This window comes from Perognathus longimembris, chromosome 11, assembly GCF_023159225.1.
Source record: "Perognathus longimembris pacificus isolate PPM17 chromosome 11, ASM2315922v1, whole genome shotgun sequence".
Taxonomy (NCBI): Eukaryota; Metazoa; Chordata; class Mammalia; order Rodentia; family Heteromyidae; genus Perognathus; species Perognathus longimembris.
This window is the reverse complement of record NC_063171.1, coordinates 36,049,557-36,068,391: the sequence shown is the minus strand read 5'-3', so window position 1 is coordinate 36,068,391 and position 18,835 is coordinate 36,049,557. Positions and strand designations below refer to the sequence as shown.

The following is an 18,835-nucleotide window of genomic DNA, read 5'->3' as shown; positions in this document are numbered from 1 at the left end:
CTTGCGTCACATCCGGTCTTGTAGTCACCGCCCACTCGCCCGGGTGACTGGCTTCAGGCTGTTCTGCGCCGCGGATCGGATCCTGCGAATGCTTTGGGTTGTATCTTCATGTAGGACCTGCTCTCTATCCCTCCGGTTGCGGTGATATCCACCTGCTGTGCTTTGATTTGTGCAACAGAGATTTCCCCCCACCGCAGGGAGAGACGGGGAAAGAATGGTTGGGGGGCGGAATGGGTTAGGAGGGGGGAGTCGCAGGTTGGGATCGGGTCATGTGTCCCCCCATGTCCATGTTGTGGGGCGAGAGGGGGCTACGAACAAGGATGAGCCTCAGAGATTTTGATGTAAGCGAGAATATATGCTTCGAGTCAATAGGACTGTGCGAGTGCACCGTCGAGAAGACAGGCGTAGGGAAACGAGGAAAGTTACCAAAGGTGACTTTTGAACTGCGGAAACGTTTGGCCGAGGGAAGGGCTTCAGTTTATTGTAAGATCGCTTATAAGTTGAGATATTCAGACGCCGAGCGTTGTCCTTTCCCCCTTAGTCCACATTATGATTTTCTCTCCCTACCCCTTAATTAGTAAGTTATTTTTGACACTTTAGGGGTGGGAGGGCAGAGCCCTGATTCTCCCTCAAAATGAAGGGAAAAGTCACAGAATCCTAGAAAATTATTGCTTGAAGGGCTTGGTGTCCTGATTTCTCACCTTCCTCAGGCTGGGCTTTACCACCAGGCCTTCTCACCAACTCCTGTCCCTTCTGTGTCCTGGATTCCGGATACCTCGACTCTCAGTACTTTGTGCTCAGCCCAGGTAACATTTTGCTTTGTTTTCAGTGCCTAGCACATAGTAAATGCTCTATCTTTGTTAACTAGATAGTAGGAAACAAAGGTGTTAGCCATCACAGAACAGTTAAAAGAGCCCCAGTAGCTCTGTGTTAGTATGCCGAATCGGGGCAAAATAGAAGTCCAACTTCCCGCCTCTCCATTTGAGGCCCTATCATTAAACTTGGGTCTCTCCATGCTAGGAAATTTGAGAATCTTGCCTGTGTCATTCATAGGCCCAGAGCCATGGCTATCTCCAGTTCCTCCTGGGAGCTGCCCCTGGTGGCTGTGTGCCAGGTAACATCAACACCAGACAAGCAACAGAACTTTAAAACATGTGCTGAGCTGGTTCGAGAAGCTGCCAGATTGGGTGCTTGCCTGGCTTTCCTGCCGGAGGCATTTGACTTCATTGCTCGGGACCCTACAGAGACACTCCATCTTTCTGAGCCACTGGATGGGAACCTTTTGAGCCAATATACCCAGCTTGCCAGGTATCAGGAAGTTTGGGGGAGAGGCAAAATCTTTGTTGAACACTGTTGCTGGGTTGCCAGATATAAGGGTAGAGCCTTGAGACAAGTTGTCAGTGTCCCCTCCTCCCTTTCACCAGGGAATGTGGACTCTGGCTGTCCTTGGGTGGTTTCCATGAGCGAGGCCAAGACTGGGAACAGACAAAGAAAATCTACAATTGTCATGTGCTTCTAAACAACAAGGGTAAGATGTCTTAAGCCCTGTAGTTTGCCTCTTCCAGGCTCTTCCTTCTAAACTCAAGATTCCCAGAATTGTTCTCTACTCTTATTTCCTTAGCATGTTTTATCTCCCCCACCCCCAGGAGAAGAGCTAAGCCTGGCTTCTAGTGTACTTGCACTCATTTCTTCTCCATCTTCTAGGATCAGTAGTAGCCACTTACAGGAAGACACATCTGTGTGATGTAGAGATTCCAGGACAGGGGCCTATGCGTGAAAGCAACTCTACCATGCCTGGGCCTAGTCTTGAGTCACCTATCAGCACACCAGCAGGCAAGGTGGGAATTGGAAAAGGATGAAAATGGGAGAGGAAAAAGAGGGGAGTAGGAATATCCTGTGTGGAGGATAGAAAACCCTGACTGGGATACTGGAGGTAATAGAACTATGACAATGAGGACAGGGAGTCTAAGTAGGCTGTTTTTCATTTCAGATTGGTCTAGCTATCTGTTATGACATGCGGTTCCCCGAACTTTCTCTGGCATTGGCTCAAGCCGGAGCAGAAATACTTACCTATCCTTCAGCTTTTGGATCTGTTACAGGCCCAGCCCACTGGGAGGTAAGAGGATGCCTCTTCAAAACCTAAGGGCAGCCAGGCACTGGTGGTTCATGCCTGTAATCCTAGCTACTTAGGAGGCTGACATCTGAGGATCCCAGTTCAAAGCCAGCCTAGGCAGAAAAGTCTTAATCTCCAATTAACCACCAGAAAACCGGAAATGGAGCTGTAGCTCAAAGTGGTAGAGCACTAGCCTTGAGCACAAGAAGCTCAGGGACAGTGGCCAAGCACTGACTTCAAGCCTCATGACCCACAAGCTTTAACCTCATTCTCTCATTCCGTCCAGTTGATTTTCCTCCCACCTAGTGGGAAAATTAATTCCCCAGATAGTTGCCATTCATAGTCATTAATGTAATTTGTTCCCTAATAGTAATTTGTTACCAAAATGGTCACAATAGGCAAATCTGTGGTACCAACTTCCTGTTGCTTCTCCAGTAGTTGTCCCATGTACTCGAGTGACCAAACATCTCATCCTCAGGTATTACTGCGGGCACGTGCCATTGAAACCCAGTGCTATGTGGTAGCAGCAGCACAGTGTGGACGCCATCATGAGTCAAGAGCAAGTTATGGCCACAGCATGGTGGTGGATCCCTGGGGAACGGTGGTGGCCCGCTGTTCTGAGGGGCCAGGCCTCTGTCTTGCCCGAATCAACCTCAACTATCTGCGACAGATACGCCAACATCTGCCTGTGTTCCAGCATCGCAGGCCTGACCTCTATGGCAATCTGGGTTACCCACTGTCTTAAGGTTTTTGACTTGAGACCTCTATTGTGAGGTGGTGCTGCTATGATTTGTAGGCAGGACCCAAACACAGCTCCCCTCAATCAGAGAACCTTAAGCCATCTTAGTAGAACACAAACTCAACTTCTTGAGAAGGAAAACTTTGAGCTGAGCTCAGATTTCAGTTTCAGAAAAGTGTAATTTTATATAGTCACTGTTTATTTCATGAAAACTGAAAAGTTATGCTGAGGGCTGAGCAGCACTGGAATTGTAAAAATAATAATCACAATGTCTGTGTCTGGACATCTCTTTTGGGAGCTGGAAGGGTGGTATTGTACCTGCTGTACAAGGTCCAGTTCTAGGTCTCCTGGCTCACTCAACATGCCTCCCTACCTAAAAAAAGAAAAAGTGCAACACTCAGTGCATTTCCTAGCCCCATTCTCCCAAGTATGAGAGTGGGAATAGGGGTAGAGGAGGGAGAAGGGAAAAAGGAGGAATTGATACTGAATTATTTTACTTTCTCTTATAGTGCCCTTTGCCCAAGCCAGAAGCAGAAGGGCTTGAACATAGTGTCACACTCCCCCTTCCCCTGTTCAGAGGGAGTGTATTTTAGTCAGCAGCTTTTACTCCATCCACTGTATGGAACCCATCACAGATGGGAGGGATATGCTGACCTTAATCCTCTTATCTGTTACTTCCTTGAAGAGGGTTTGACAGAGAGGAAAAAGGAAGAAACCATACCAGGCAGCAGTTGCAAGCCATGGAATGGAGGAAAGGCAGAGAGGAGCAGCACCAGAGGCCAGGAGAGAGTGGAAAGGGCCACAGCTTGTTTAAAAAAAAAAAATTCTGTAATTTGGAAGAAGGTGGTAATTGATTTCCAAAATACACTTTAGAGTCCCACCTTCCACACAGCTTCCTTACTCACAGCCCTTTGGTTTTTCAGACAAAATTTTAAGAGCCCTCTTAAAGCCAGAAGTATTGAATACCCCCTCAATGCACCCAAAAGCAGTGTTGACTTCAATCCCTTACAAAGACTATGATCTATAGACTTGGCTTCTCCCTATACATTTGTCTTACGGCTCAGTGGTAAGGTGGCTGTAGAGACGCACATTAGGGGATAAGTGGAAACAGGAAATAGGGGAAGCCCAGGCACATGGGTGCAGGGAGGGGTGGGGAACACCACTTCCACTTTCCTTTGTCTTTTCCTTTAAAAAGAAAAAAAAAAGGCAGGGGTGTGATTGGTTGGAAGGGTAGAGAACAAACCCCAGAACAGTATATAAGCTCCAGAGGTGGGTGTTGGGAACAGTCCCCAGAGAAGTGAGGAGGGGAAAGGTCAGGGCAGTGCTTGAAGCATCAAGTTCCTCAGGAGTTTCTGTCGGCCCAGCTCATAGTCCTCCTCGTCCACATTCACCAGCAGCTTGATGGCTTCATGGCCCACAGCTTGCTTGAGGGAGTCTGTGATGAAGACACCTTTAAGTGCCTCTAATAATGAGCCATTGATGTAGTCGCGCCAGAATGCGTCGAGGTAGGTGAGCTCAGAGAACTTGATGTCACAGATGATGGAGCCCAGGTCCCGGGACTTGAGGATAGTGTTGGCCTGGTTAAAGCGCTCAAATTGGCGCTCAAGTGGGTCCTGCTTGTTAGAGAAGACATTGCCCTGCAGAGCAGTTTCATGTTGGCAGTATTCAGCCCGAACCCGCAGTCTGATGTCTGTGATAGGAACAGAAGAGGTTACAGTGGGGAATGAGTTTACAATTCATATTTGAAAATCTGGAAAGAACAGCAAAGTAGCAGTCTATTGTCAGCTCCTCTGTTTCCCAGAACTAGCTAATTCTACCCCACCCCCAACACACACACACACCCGTCCTGGGCCTTGAACTCTGGGCACTGTCCCTAATTTCCTTTTGCTCAAGGATAGCACTCTACCACTTGAGCTACAACACCACTTCTGGCTTTTTCTGTGATTAATTGGAGGTAAGAGTCTCATGGACTTTCTTGCCTGGGCTGGTTTTGAACCACAACCCTCAGATCTCAGCCTCCTGAGTCCCTAGGACTATAGGCATGAGCCACCAACACCCAGCTTAGTTTTAGTTTGTTTGTTTTTTAATGCATCTCTGAATTCCTGTGTGAATTCAGGAGGTTCCCTTAAATGGGATGTATCTGGGTCAGCCCTATTCCCATCACTCACAACCAACACTTTCATAGTAAGAAATATTTTCCTAATTAACAAGTAAGTTCATTTTAATACTCTACCATCCTATATCAGCATCCCACAATGAAGGAATCTTCCCAGCAACTATAAACTATTCAACTTTACTTTGCAAACACAAAGAACCTGGCACTGAATAGCACAGACTATCCAGTGTCCTGGCAATTTGTATTTTCTCTCAGGCCTACACCTCTGAAACCCTTGAACTTCCTCACCACACGTCTGCTTTTCCTTGGGATCTGGTGTCACTGACTTCCGGCGTTTTCGCTGGCTCCCAAGTGTAGCTCTCCCTCTGGCTGGCCGCTTACTACACATCTGAGGACCCGAAGTGGGACAGCACACCACAGGATAGTGGGGAGGCACTAATCAGAAGGCAAAATGGGAGAAAACAGTAGAGTAAAAGCAAAAATCCAAATACTTCTCTTGGAATTCAGACTTAGCTCTAAAAGTGGTATCAATAATGTGGCAACCTCAGGCTTGGGATTGGTTTAGTGGAGAACAGTACTTGCCTAGCATTCATGAGGACCTGGGTTTGATCCCCAGCATCACACATATACACACACACAAAAAAGCTGTGCTAGCCTGGCCCAGTCACTCACACCTGCAACCCTAGCTACTCAGGAGGCTGAGATTTGAGAATCACAATTCAAAACCATTGAGGACAGGAAAGTCTGTGAGACTCTTATCTCCAATAAGCCACTAAAAAAAAAAAAAAAAAGCCAGAAGTGGAGTTGCTCAAGTGGTAGAGTGCTAGCCTTGAACTGTTAAAAGTTCAGAGATAGCACCCAGGCACCAAAAAAAAAAAGCTGTGCCTGATGTGCTAGACTGCAAGTTCATGGCCAGCCTGGGCTATAGCAAGACTATCATGAGACAAAACGTGACCTGAAAGGAGGACACAATGTGAGAACAAAGACCAGACTTAGGGGAAGCACTAACACTTCACCTGATTTTTTTTTTTTTTTTGTGGTAGATAAGGGGAAACAACATCCATTCATTCACTTAAGCTTGGTAAGCCAGAAATGCTTGATTATAAACACTTGTAATAATAGTATCTTCTTACCTGTTTTAGAGGGCTGGGGAGACCTTGGTTCTGGATCACTGAGGGTTCTAGGGGTCACATAGCGAATGGATGTCTCCTCCAGATACTTGTCTACAAGATCAGGGCACACTGTAGGGGAATAAAGAGTCATTCAAGAGAAAAAATACAGGGCTGGGAATGTGGTTTAGTGGTAGAGTGCTTGCCTAGCATGCATGAAGCCCTGGGTTTGATTCCTCAGTACCATATAAACAAAAAAGCCAGAAGTAGAGCTATGACTCAAGTAGTCGAGTGCTAGCCTTGAGGAAAAGAAGCTCAGGGACAGTGCCCGGGCCCTGAGTTCAAGCTCCAGGACTGGCAAAAAAAAAGAAAGGAAAATACACCCCTTTTCTCACAAGGCCTCGTAACTTATTCTCCTAAGTACTCTTCAGGGTTAAGGCCTCCTCCCTCTTAAATTCCTATGCTGTTCACTTCTGGTCTCTCCTAACTGTATCTTGATTCAAGTCCCCAGACCCCAATAAGCCCATACCAGCCCGTCTCTTCTTGAGGGTGACATAGGGTAGCAGATCATGGCGAGTGATGATGCGCAGCAGCTGCAGCACCTGGCGAAAGTTACTCTCATCACAGCGGCCCTGGCGCTCCAATGCCAATAAGAAGTCACGTCCATTTCGGATGAGTCCACGTTCGTGGTCATCAATAACATCAACAAAGAGAAAGGAAAGCACTCGTACATCTCTGTGTGTCAGGTGTGTGCCCACAATGTCAAACATACGGTGCAGGCTATAGAGCCCATGCTCCTGTTCACCACGCTCTTCTGGCCACACCTGGCTTGCCTGTCGTTTTAGGCCCGCCATGCTGGGGGCTCAGGGACAGAATCCTTTCCAGAATCCCTGCTCAGCAGATGCAATCCCCAGGATACTGTAAGGACAGAATGAGAAGTTTAGAGACACTCATTGATGGCAACTAGTCTAATCCCAATATTCCCAACATGATGCCTGACACAGTTCACTGCTTAGTACACGCTTGTTAAGTACTTTTAATTTTTTGCCAATCCTGGGGCTTGAATGTAGGACCTAGGCACTGTCCCTGAGATTTTTGCTCAAAGCTAGCACTTTACCACTTGAGCCACCTCCAACTTTATGGAAGCTCATTGGAGATAGTCTCACATACTTTCTTGCCCAGGCTGGCTTTGAACAGTGATACTCAGATCTCAGACTAATTAGCTAGGATTACAGGCATGGGCCACTGACACCTGGCAATACTTTTTTTTTTTTTTTGCCAGTCCTGGGGCTTAAACTCAGGGCCTGAGCACTGTCCCTGTCTTCTTTTTGCTCAAGGCTGTAGCACTCTGCCACTTGAGCCACAGCGCCACTTCCGGCTTTTGCTATATATGTGGTGCTGAGGAATTGAACCCAGGGCTTCATGTATACGAGGTGAGCATTTCCACTAGGCCATATTCCCAGCCCCCGAGGCAATACTTTTAAAGTATTAATGTATTGCATGGCACTCAAGGCTGGTGCTTTACCACTTCAGCCACACCTCTACTTCTGGCTTTTTGCTGGTTCACTGGAGATAAAGAGTCTTACAGGCTTTCCTGCCCAGGATTGACTTTGAACCTTAATCCTGAGATCTCAGCCTCCTGAGTAGCTAGGATTATAGGTATGAGCCACTGGCGCCTGGCTTTAAAGTGTACATTTAACAAAACAAACCATAGCCAGGTGCCCGTGGCTCATACCTGTAATCCTAATGATTCAGGAGGCTGAGATCTGAGCCAGCCAGTGTAGAAAGTCCCCTTGAGACTCTTATCTCCAATTAATCACTCAGAAACCAGAAGAGGAGCGGAGGCTCAAAATGGCAGAGCACCAGCCTTAAGCAAAAAGAACTTGGGGACAAAACCCAGGCCAAGTTCAAGTCCCACAACCAAAACAACAAGAACACCCTAAAACTCTCCATACTCAACAAATAATTCCATACTCAACAAATAATTCTCGAATTCTAGATTCTACTGGAGAAATACAGACATTTCCCCTAAATGAAAACACTGTATGCAATTTCAGGCTACACATTCAGACAAAGTTGCCATTACATATAACCTTAATTGGCTCCTCGTGCCCCAAAACACTTTATGTGGTCCCTTGGAAATTGTTATTCTTGGGCTGGGGATATAGCCTAGTGGCAAGAGTGCCTGCCTCGGATACACGAGGCCCTAGGTTCGATTCCCCAGCACCACATATACAGAAAACGGCCAGAAGCGGCGCTGTGGCTCAAGTGGCAGAGTAGCTGCTAGCCTTGAGTGGGAAGAAGCCAGGGACAGTGCTCAGGCCCTGAGTCCAAGGCCCAGGACTGGCCAAAAAAAACCCCAAAAATTGTTATTCTCCCCTTCAGCCAGTTATTTCTTTTTTTTGGGGGGGGGGGGAGGGGGGGGGGCCAGTCCTGGGCCTTAAACTGAGGGCCTGAGCACTGTCCCTGGCTTCTCTTTGCTCAAGGCTAGCACTCTACCACTTGAGCCACAGCGCCACTTCTGGCCCTTTCTACATATGTGGTGCTGAGGAATAAAACCCAGGGCTTCATGTATACGAGGCAAGCACTCTTGCCACTAGGCCACATTCCCAGCCCCTAGTTCATTTCTTAACTCCACGCAAAATTGGAAGAATTAGAGAATTCACTCTTTTAATATAGAGCTGAATTGGATGAATTTAGGGAAAAACAGTAGGGAAACAAAATATTTAGTAAGAAATACTTTAGATTCTGTATTATTAATTAGTTGTTCAGCTGAGAGTTTGAGCAAGTCACTTAACTTCAAAGTCTCAGTGCCCTTATCTATAAAGCAGAGATGGAAATATCTACTTTCATAGTTGTAAGAATCCAATGAGTGAGCTAAGATGGGTCACACCTGTAATCCTAATGACTCAGAAGGTATGAGCTGAGGATCAAGGTTTAAACCCAGTCCAGGCGGAAAAGTCAAGACTTTTACTGCCAACTTACTGGCAAAAAGCCCGAAGTGGAGGTGTGGCTCAAGTGGTAGGGTACCAGCTTCATGTGAAAAAGCCAAGGAAGAGTGCCAGGCCCTGAATTCAAGCCCCAATACTAGCACACGCACAGACGTGCATTTGCAGGCACACACAAATACAGCTTATAAATATTCTTATCCTGTTTCCAAGACTCATCCCTCTAAAATCTATCCTTGTTTTTCTTACAATCCAACCAATCCCAGAAACAAAACTGCTCAGAGGTTAACTAATAATACTCAACAAAAATTTGCAGGGGGGCTGGGAATATGGCCTAGTGGCAAGGGTGCTTGCCTTGCATACATGAAGCCCTGAGTTCAATTCCCCAGCACCACATATATAGAAAACGGCCAGAAGTGGCACTGTCGCTCAAGTGGCAGAGTGCTAGCCTTGAGCAAAAAGAAGCCAGGGACAGTGCTCAGGCCCTGAGTCCAAGCCCAGGACTGGCAAAAAAAAAAAATAATAATAATTTGCAGGGGGCTGGGAATATGGCCTAGTGGCAAGAGTTCTTGCCTCATATACATGAAGCCCTGGGTTCGATTCCTAGGCACCACATATATAGAAAAGGGCAGAAGTGGTGCTGTCGCTCAAGTGGCAGAGTACTAGCCTTGAACAAAAAGAAGCAAGGGACAGTGCTCAGGCCCTGAGTCCAAGCTCTAGGACTGGCCAAAATTTTAAATTTAAATTTAAAAAATTGCAGGTTAAGGGCTGGGAATATGGCCTAGTGGCAAGAGAGCTTGCTTCATATACATGAAGCCCTAGGTTCGATTCCTCAGCACCACATATATAGAAAATGGCCAGAAGTGGCGCTGTGGCTCAAGTGGCAGAGTGCTAGCCTTGAGCAAAAGGAAGCCAGGGACAGTGCTCAGGCCCTGAGTTCAAGGCCCAGGACTGGCAAAAATAAAATAAAATTTAAAAAATCGCAGGTTAAAATCAACACTAAATTCCTACACTGAGTATTCTTTTTTTTTTTTGCCAGTCCTGGGCCTTGGACTCCGGGCCTGAGCACTGTCCCTGGCTTCTCTTTGCTCAAGGCTAGCACTCTGCCACTTGAGTCACAGCGCCACTTCTGGCCATTTTCTGTATATGTGGTGCTGGGGAATTGAACCCAGGGCTTCAAGTATATGAGGCAAGCGCTCTTGCCACTAGGCCATATCCCCAGCCCTACACTGAGTATTCTTATTCTATGCTGTAGCCTCAATATCTCCACACCATTTGGATATACCAATACCTTCCTCATGGATGTAATTTACCAAGCCCTAGTCAAGAAACAACCACAGCTTATATTCATTTCATAACTTGGCATGAGTCACAAAGTTCTTCCATCATCTTATGTAGTGTTAATGACCAGCCATCAACCAAGTGTTCAGTCTAACCATTTTCTCCCTTACTGTATTCATACTTAATGTCCTATGAGATGGTACCACCCAAATACTGTTCTCTCCTCTGATGGCAACCTCTAATCATCCAATCAATTCTAAATTACTGATGCTACCATAAATTCTATTTATCTCTCTTCCTTCCTCCCTTCGTCCCTTCCTCCATCCCTCCCTCCCTCCCTTCCTTCCTTTCCCAGTCCTGGGGCTTGAACTCAGGGCCTGGGCACTATCCCTGAGCTTCTTTGCTCAAGGCTAGCCCTCTACCACTTAAGCTACAGTGCCACTTCCAACTTTATGTGGTAATGAGGAATTGAACCCAGGGCTTCTTGCATGCTAGAAATGCACTCTACCACTAAGCCACATTCCCAGCCTAAATATTCCTTAAATGTATCCTCTTTTCATCACCATTGTTCAGATTCTAGTAACTGTTCCTAGTACTATTCGCCTCACTTAAGAGTTCTCCCTAGCATCAATCTTTTTTGAAAGCAGCACAGGTTGTTTGAACTCAGGGCTTCTAGAAACACTACTAAGCCATGCCTCCGGGTTTTCATTTGTTTGTTTTTGAGATAGGGTTTAATTATATAAACCAAGTTGTGTTTTTTTCATTCCTCCTGCCTCAGCCTCTTACTATTCTGGGATTACAGACAAATGCCACCAACCTTAACCCCACCTACATCCCTGTCCCATATCTACTCATAAAATGCACAACTGGAGCTGTGGATTCAGTCTCTGCAGTAGGATGCTTTCCTATTATATACCAAATTGTAGATTCAGTCCCTAGCACCACAACAGTAAAACTGAAATACCCACATCACTTTCCTGTCTAAGACCAATCTCTAGCGCTCTCTGTGTAAGAATACTAAATGTTGTATACTGCATACCCAGCATCCCAAGATTAGCCCATTTTTCAATGTCCCCTCCTAACACATCCCACTTTTTACTCTTTATCATTATCGGTTTTATTTTCTAATATTGCCAGTTTGTTTATAGTTCACACACATCATAGAATTCACCTCTCTCTCTCTCTCTCTATCATTATTATTTTTTTTTTTTTGCCAGTCCTGGGGCTTGGACTCAGGGCCTGAGGACTGTCCCTGAGCTTCCCTTTGCTCAAGGCTAGTGCTCTATCAATTGAGCCACAGCACCACTTCTGGGTTTTTCTGTTTATGTGGTGCTAAAGAATCGAACCCATGGCTTCATGCATGCTAGGCAAGCACTCTACCGCTAAGCCACATTCCCAGCCCCCTACAGTTCACTTTTCTACACCTTTCTTCAGGCTATTCCCTTTGTCTGAATGTCCCTCTCCTGTATTCCACACCCCCATAACCACCCTTTTTCAGATAGCCAACTCCTATTCATCCTGCAAGTCAGCTCAGATGCTGTCTTCAAAGTGCAATTCTCTACACCCCACAAGGCTGGGTTAAGTTGTGCTCTTGTGGAACCCTGTGCATATTGCCTTTGTATCAGTATACTAAAATTACTTATTTATCATCCCACTAAATCCTGTATAATGTATGGGGATGGACTTATTTATCTTCATCGTCAAATTTATCTTCATATTCCTAGTAGTGGATACATCTTGTACTTAAAGAACTATTGTTGAACCGAGTTTCATCTCCAAGAGATCACCACAATAATTTAAAAACAAATTCACGGAAGTCTAATAGTGGCAAGACCACAGTAAAAACAGACATATGGCTAGGTGCTGGTGGCTCACGACTATAATCCTAACTAACTACTCAGGAGGATGAGATCTGAGGATCACTGTTCAAAGCCAACTCAGGCATGAAAGTCTGTAAGATTCTTTATCTCCAATTCACCACCCCAAAACCAGAAGTGGAGGGGCTGGGAATATGGCCTAGTAGCAAGAGAGCTTGCCTCGTATACATTAGGCCCTGGGTTCGATTCCCCAGCACCACATATACAGAAAACGGCCAGAAGTGGCGCTGTGGCTCAAGTGGCAGAGTGCTAGCCTTGAGCAAAAGGAAGCCAGGGACAGTGCTCAGGCCCTGAGTCAGGACTGGCCAAAAAAAACAACAATAAAAAAAACAAAACCAGAAGTGGAGCTGTGCCTCAAAGTGTTAGAGCACTATCCTTGAGCTCAGGGACAGTGCCCAGGCCCTTAGTTCAAGCCCCATGACAAAAAAACAAACAAATAAAAAAGACCTGATACATGTTGCCATGCATATAACTATCCAGAGGTATCTCAACCAGAGAACTACATATACCAGATGTTCAGCGAACTTGAGATGGAAGCACAGAGACATGCCTCCTTTCAAAAGGGGAGGTCTACCTTGAAATCACTCAACTCAGACCATGGGTTCTGATATGTGAAAAGGAAATATAACCCATAACCCACAGATGGTTTTGTTTTGGTGCTGGGACTGGGGCTTGAGCTCAGGAATTGGGCTCTCCCTTGGCTTTTTCACTCAAGGCCAACACTCTGCCACATGAACCACAGCACCAGCTCTTAGTTAACTGGAGATAAGTCTTTTGGATTTGTCTGCCAGGGCTAGTTGTGAATGGAGATCCTTAGATCTTAAGACTCCTGAGTGCTAGGATTATAGACATGAGCCACCAGTGCTAAAAAGGAAATAAACCAAATATAGTTTTGGGAACCCAGATACTCTGTGCAAAGCATGGGAAATAGTTTGGAAAACACCTTTTCAGCTACACTGGATTTTCCCCATATCGAATCTCTCTCACTTTTATCCACTGCTGCCACTGAGTACCAATGGAGGTGCTAAAGGAAAATAACTCATAGCAGGCAACACATAGTAGGCAACAAGAGAAAACTGAGCTTTCTAAGAGCAATAATCTGGAAAGATTGTTTTTTTCCTAGCACTAGGTCTTGAATTCTTTGGGGTTGTGTGCGTGCGTGCGTGTTTGTGTTTATGTGTGTGTGTGTGTGTGTGTGTGTTTTGCCAGTCCTGGGGCTTGGACTCCGGGCCTAGGCACTGTCCCTGGCTTCTTTTTAATCAAGGCCTGCACTCTACTTAAGCCACAGTACCACTTCCGATGTTTTCTGTTTATGTGGTGCTGAGGAATCAAACCCAGGGCTTCATACATGCTAGGCAAGCACTCTACCACTACGACACATTCCCAGCCATAGGGCCTTGAATTGTTGCCCAGCTTTTTTGCTCACAGATGGTACTCTACCACTTGGGCCACACCTCTAGTTCCAGCTTTTTTGCTGGTTAATTGGACATAAAGAGTTTCAAAGATTTGCCTGCCCTGGCTAGCTCCAATCCTCAATCCTTGCTTTTCAGCCTCCTGAGTAGCTAGGATTATAGGCATGATCCACTAGTGCCAGCTGCAGTCACTTGATTGTGATGCCTATACAGAGGGGGGTTCCAGCATGTAATGAAGGAAGGGGTGCTCCTAAATATCCCATAATGTATAGTTCCCCCAAAAATTATCTGGCCCAAAAGATCAATAATGCTGAGGATGAGAAACCCTCTTCTGGGTGGAACATGATGAAGGGTCAAAAGTGAAAGAATGAATGTCACTTTCCACATGGGTCTGGAGAAGGAAGATGTTAGGTCTTTCTAACCTAAACCCATCAAACAATCTTCCAGAAGAAAGGCCAGTCAAACATAGGTTCATTCAACTAGCACAAAGGAATTCCATCTCATTCCAGCCTTGGGGTCCAGAATCACCTGCAGCTGAGATTCAGGTGAACAGCAGTGGTAAGCACACACTTCCTTCTGGCCCATCCCAGGAGGTCTACTTTGACCTAGTTCATTCCAGAGTTCTATGGAAATAAGACTGCTCCTAAGCCTCTGAGCCTTTTTTCTTCTTCCTGCTTTTCTTTTCTCCCTCTTTTGATGGTATTGAGAAATTAAACTCAGAATTCTCAGAGCCATTTACCTGAAACTAATAGACTCTTCCTTGTGAATCTACTAGTCAAGACTTCTATGCTGCTTATTCAATGAAACCAAACAAGCAGAAGTAGCTTGTTGGCTGGGGATATGGCCTAGTGGCAAGAGTGCCTGCCTCATATACTTGAGGCCCTGGGTTCGATTCCCCAGCACCACATATACAGAAAATGGCCAGAAGTGGTGCTGTGGCTCAAGTGGCAGAGTGCTACCCTTGAGCAAAAAGAAGCCAGGGACAGTGAGTGCTCAGGCCGTGAGTCCAAGCCCCAGGACTGGCCAAAAAAAAAAAGAAAAGAAGTAGCTTGTTAGTATGCCAGCTACTGAGGAAGCTGAGATCTGGGGAAGATGGTTCAAAGCCTGCCTAGGAAGGAAGCCCATGAGACCACTAAAAAGCAGAAAATGGAGCTGTGCCTCAAGTGGTACGGTGCTAATTTTAAGCCAAAAAAAACCCAAAAAAAACTCTGGGACAGTGCCCAGGCCCCACTGGCACACATGCACATACAAACACAAAAGCAAGCAAAAGCAAAAGTTTCCCGAGGCCAGTTCTTGAGAGAAATATCAGGAGGCTGTCATCCAAGCTAATAAGCATCCCTCCCCACTTAATTATCATCTAGGACTGGGAGTAAACTCATTCAGCAACCCCAGATGGGGGTTCTAGAAATCTTTCAGATTTCTAGACCAATTTCCTCTTAAAACAAGTAAAGCAAGTAAAGCAGTAAAGCAAGGAAGCCTAAAATATAGTAATCCTCGATTATCAGTATTCAAGTTGTAAGAATGTTCTCCTCTAAACAAAAGAATAGAAATAAGCAGTCCTGGTATCTCCAACGCTGCCAGATACTAAAAGACAAACACTATAGTAAACAGTGTCTAAATCTCACTGGATGGTTTGCCTGTACTTGAGATATTAACATATGAGTTTCTTCTCTGTAATTTCATAACAATATTTATTTGGGGGCTGGGGATATAGCCTAGTGGCAAGAGTGCCTGCCTCGGATACACGAGGCCCTAGGGTCGATTCCCCAGCACCACATATACAGAAAACGGCCAGAAGCGGCGCTGTGGCTCAGGTGGCAGAGTGCTAGCCTTGAGCGGGAAGAAGCCAGGGACAGTGCTCAGGCCCTGAGTCCAAGGCCCAGGACTGGCCAAAAAAAAAAAAAAAAAAAAAAAAAAAAACAATATTTATTTGAATAAATTTATGTATTTTGTGGAATTCTAATGGGATTTTGTTATTGTTGTTTTCCTTTAGAAAACTCTAAAGTAGGGGCTAGGAATGTGGCTTAGTGGTAGAGTGCTTGCCTAGCACTGCATGAAGCCCTGGGTTTGATTCCTCAGTACCACATACACAGAAAAGCTGCACATACACAGAAGTCTGCACTGTGGCTCAAGTGGTAGAGTGCTAGCTTTGAGCAAAAGAACCTCAGGGGCAGTGCCTAGGCCCTGAGTTCAAACCCCAGGACTGGCAAAAAAAGAAAGAAAAGTCTATGTTATTAGCTAAGTGCCAGTGAGAATCTATTTGTACCCATAGATTTCTTCCTGACTGGACATTCTCTGTTGAGTTTCCAAGATCAAGCAGTACAGTATCAACTCATCCAGAAGTGATAACTGTAACTTTTTGAGGTACTCTTTCTCAGTTCTGATGACAACTTGAAGAAATTTTAAAAATATATATGTCTTGAAATTAAAATGGTGGTCTAGTTTCTTCCTAACAAGGTATCTGTATCTCCATAAGAGAAACTAAACATATTTCACACTCAGAAATATTTAGAGGAAAGTCAGGTGGAAGAACTTAAGGAGTGATGTCTTAAAACTGCAAGTGAAAAAAACCACATGGAAAATCTTAAAGATAGCTAAGAGTATAGAGTGTGTCACACTAGGACTGGGAAAAGGTAAAAAAAAAAAAAAAGATCTGGAAGTCAGAGTTACAACGTATGTATTCAAAAGATTCCAGGAACTCTAAACCATTGAGAGAGTAAAGCTTCCAATGGAATGAAGGTGCGTGCCTCTTCTAACCTCCACCTGCATCATTTACTACACAATGTACAAGACTACAACTTTCCATATGTTAAAAATGTTAGAGCAAAGAAGACTGAACAATAACAAACTAAAGCTAGGAACTTCTAAGACACCCAGTTTCCGCTCTCTTTTCTCTCCTCTCCAGTTACCCAAAGAGATCAACTGCAACATATCTTAATGCACTCAAAATGGGTGAATGAAGACTCATTTTTTCTGGCATCTACCCCATTACTGAACTCAAACCCAATACATTTCTCATGCTATTTCCCTTCCATCCTATTGTTTACAAATACTTTTTAAAAATATACAAACTTCCAGACTTACCTCTGCAAGAAACTTAATTTCCCAAGTCTCTTCCTAGCACAAGTTTCAAAGCCAGCAGAAAAACAAAAATAAAGGGGGAAGTCAAACTTCAAGTTTTATTTTAAACCTCGAGGGCCCACAGTTAGTCATTCTCAGTGGCAAAAAATTCAGAGAGAAGCCTGAAGCTTCACACTGATCCACTCCAAGCTAAACATGGGAATCCACCCACAACACAATCCCCAAGTTTCCCTACCTCTCAACAAGCCATTTAACAAATAATATCAACTCCAAGAATTTCCAGTCTCAACAACTGATGGCAAGAAAGACCTTTGTCCCAGAGTCAATAATTTCTGGAAAACCCTTTGTCACCTAATACTGTCTCACTTTCCTTAGGTACTAATTCCATCTATTTTGTTACAATGCTAAGGCTGACTTTCATCATCAGAGGGTACTGAGTGGGAGGAAAGTGAGTGCAGCTAAAGAAAGCACTTTTTCCCCATCATTTCTCTTATGACAGCAGAACTTACTACTTAGACCACGAAAACAAAATACACACTGGGGCAGCATCCACTCACACATTTCAGTAAAGTTATTTTTCATTGACCTTCTTTCTCCTAGCCCTTAAAACGTTAAAAAAAAAAAAAAAGAAGAAGGATCTGTAAACTAAAGCATTTAATTAGCCTGTCTTAGCTGCCAGCCTGTTTTCCTCCTGAGACTTCCAGAGCCTCTACCTTGGTATATAAGATTCCCAAATAGCCATGATTCTTTTCCCAGTCTTGTGTTGCTAACTGCTACAAACCAGAAAAGTCCTTTACTCCTTAACACCAGTTTCCCTGTTCTCCCTTTTGTAACCAGGAAGAAAAAAGGGGGGGGAGGGGGAGCAGTAAGCTAGAGAGCTTTTTGGAAAGCAAATCTAGTTGAACCTTCATTCAACCCCAATTCTCCAAACCCACATGATCATTCCTTCTGCCCTTCCCACCCCATTAAAAGCTAAGGGCCTGGCAAATAGAATTGGCTGCAACTGATGCTGCTTAACTCTGCTCCCTCCTTCCTTTCCACCCGGGAAAGGGAAACCCCCGAGCCCTCATCACCGGGTGCAGCTCCACTTGTCCTCCCTGCCATCCCATTCCCCTTCCTCCCAAACTTTCCTCCCAGGCTCCCACTTTCTCCCTTCCCTCGTCACACCGGCACACTCTCTCGCTCCATTCCTCTAAACCTTCCTGCCTTGCCTCCTTCCATCCAAATTCTTCCCGAGGCCCTTCCCCCTCCCACTTCCAATTTTAACACTTTTAAAACCTCCCTCCACGAAACGTCTTTCAGTCCCAGTCTCACCTTCTCCCACCTCGTCACAACAGCCTCGCCAGAGTCCCGTCCTCCCTCCAGCCACGCACCCACGAGCCCCTTCCCCTTCACACCCCCAGCTCCTCGCTCGGACTCCGGCCCCAGCCCCTTTCCATTCGCCAGATCGCAGCCCCACTGCCCACACCTCGGCCCTCTCCGGAGACCTCTGGCCTGGTCCAGCCGGGCCCTTGTTTACGCCCCTCCCCGTACCCCGACTCCCCCGTCCGGACCCCTGCCCTCTCCCGCAGTTGCCATCTCCCCTGCACGCCCCCCTCGGCGGCTCCCTGCCCCCACCTCGCCGCGTCCCGTCACCTCCCTCTCTGGAGGTTCTCAGGCTGGACGTCGCCACCGCCTCCCCCTCCACTTTCCTTCCCCAAGCCCTTTGCGGCCCCGCCCGGCCCCGCCCCGTCCCGCTCGACTCCCCCTCCCCACCCCGGCCGCCCCGCTGCCTCACTCTCGGCTCAGGCTCGGCGCCGCCATGTTGGATCCATCCGCGCCGCTCGCTCTCCCGGGCCTGTGTGTCTCCCGGCGTCGCATCCGGGCTCCGGCCGCCGCTGCCGCCGCCGCTGCCGCCGCGGGCGTGGGGGAGGGGAGAGGCGGGCGGGGGCGGCCGCGTCCTGAGCAGCGCCTCCCGGAACCCGGCCGGTTAGTGGCGGCTTCGAGACCATAGTGAGGCATGAGTCGGAGTAGCCATGCTAGGTGAGGGCAGCCGGGCAGCGACATTAAGCGGGCAGTGGGTAGCTTCACTTGGGGAAGAGAGAACGGGGATTGGCAGCCATCTTGCTTTGGGGCAAGCTGGCAACGCAGGTTTTCCTTAACGACGGCTCGGGGAGGGG

At 46.4% G+C, this 18,835-nt stretch overlaps 2 protein-coding genes across 8 annotated transcripts; one reads left to right on the top strand and one right to left on the bottom strand.

Annotated features, from left to right (window-relative positions):
• The first annotated feature begins 16 nt into the window (after window positions 1-16).
• Nit1 (nitrilase 1) lies at window positions 17-3,125 on the top strand. Of its 5 annotated transcripts, none has more exons than XM_048358034.1 (7): window positions 17-110; window positions 711-806; window positions 1,021-1,308; window positions 1,425-1,528; window positions 1,705-1,838; window positions 1,991-2,116; window positions 2,592-3,125. In XM_048358034.1, coding segments are annotated over exons 1-7 (1,017 nt in total). In that variant the 5' UTR covers window positions 17-108; the 3' UTR covers window positions 2,859-3,125. The 5 variants fall into 5 exon arrangements, with proteins under 5 accessions (XP_048213991.1, XP_048213993.1, XP_048213994.1 ...); XM_048358036.1 differs by having other exon boundaries at window positions 24-110; window positions 373-806; XM_048358037.1 differs by having other exon boundaries at window positions 32-97.
• A 609-nt stretch (window positions 3,126-3,734) lies between these two features.
• Dedd (death effector domain containing) lies at window positions 3,735-18,687 on the bottom strand. Of its 3 annotated transcripts, none has more exons than XM_048358040.1 (5): window positions 18,454-18,687; window positions 6,607-6,995; window positions 6,102-6,209; window positions 5,257-5,403; window positions 3,735-4,542 (listed from the first exon to the last, which is right to left on the bottom strand). In XM_048358040.1, exons 2-5 carry the CDS (start codon window positions 6,929-6,931, stop codon window positions 4,166-4,168), a joined length of 957 nt encoding a protein of 318 aa, XP_048213997.1. In that variant the 5' UTR covers window positions 6,932-6,995; window positions 18,454-18,687; the 3' UTR covers window positions 3,735-4,165. The 3 variants fall into 3 exon arrangements, with proteins under 3 accessions (XP_048213997.1, XP_048213999.1, XP_048213998.1); XM_048358042.1 differs by lacking the exon at window positions 18,454-18,687 and adding an exon at window positions 18,294-18,374; XM_048358041.1 differs by lacking the exon at window positions 18,454-18,687 and adding an exon at window positions 16,680-17,985.
• Window positions 18,688-18,835: the final 148 nt, after the last annotated feature.

Excerpts from the sequence above, each read along its gene's own strand:
- Nit1 (XM_048358034.1), top strand. Across the intron at positions 807-1,020 it reads GTACTTTGTGCTCAGCCCAG|GAAATTTGAGAATCTTGCCT; the intron begins GTAACATTTTGC and ends TCTCCATGCTAG. Across the intron at positions 1,839-1,990 it reads TCAGCACACCAGCAGGCAAG|ATTGGTCTAGCTATCTGTTA; the intron begins GTGGGAATTGGA and ends TTTTCATTTCAG.
- Dedd (XM_048358040.1), bottom strand. The coding sequence starts at position 6,931 with ATGGCGGGCCTAAAACGACAGGCAAGCCAGGTGTGGCCAGAAGAGCGT. Across the intron at positions 5,404-6,101 it reads TCCCCAGCCCTCTAAAACAG|TGCCTCCCCACTATCCTGTG; the intron begins GTAAGAAGATAC and ends CCTTCTGATTAG. Across the intron at positions 4,543-5,256 it reads CAAGGAAAAGCAGACGTGTG|ACATCAGACTGCGGGTTCGG; the intron begins GTGAGGAAGTTC and ends TTCCTATCACAG.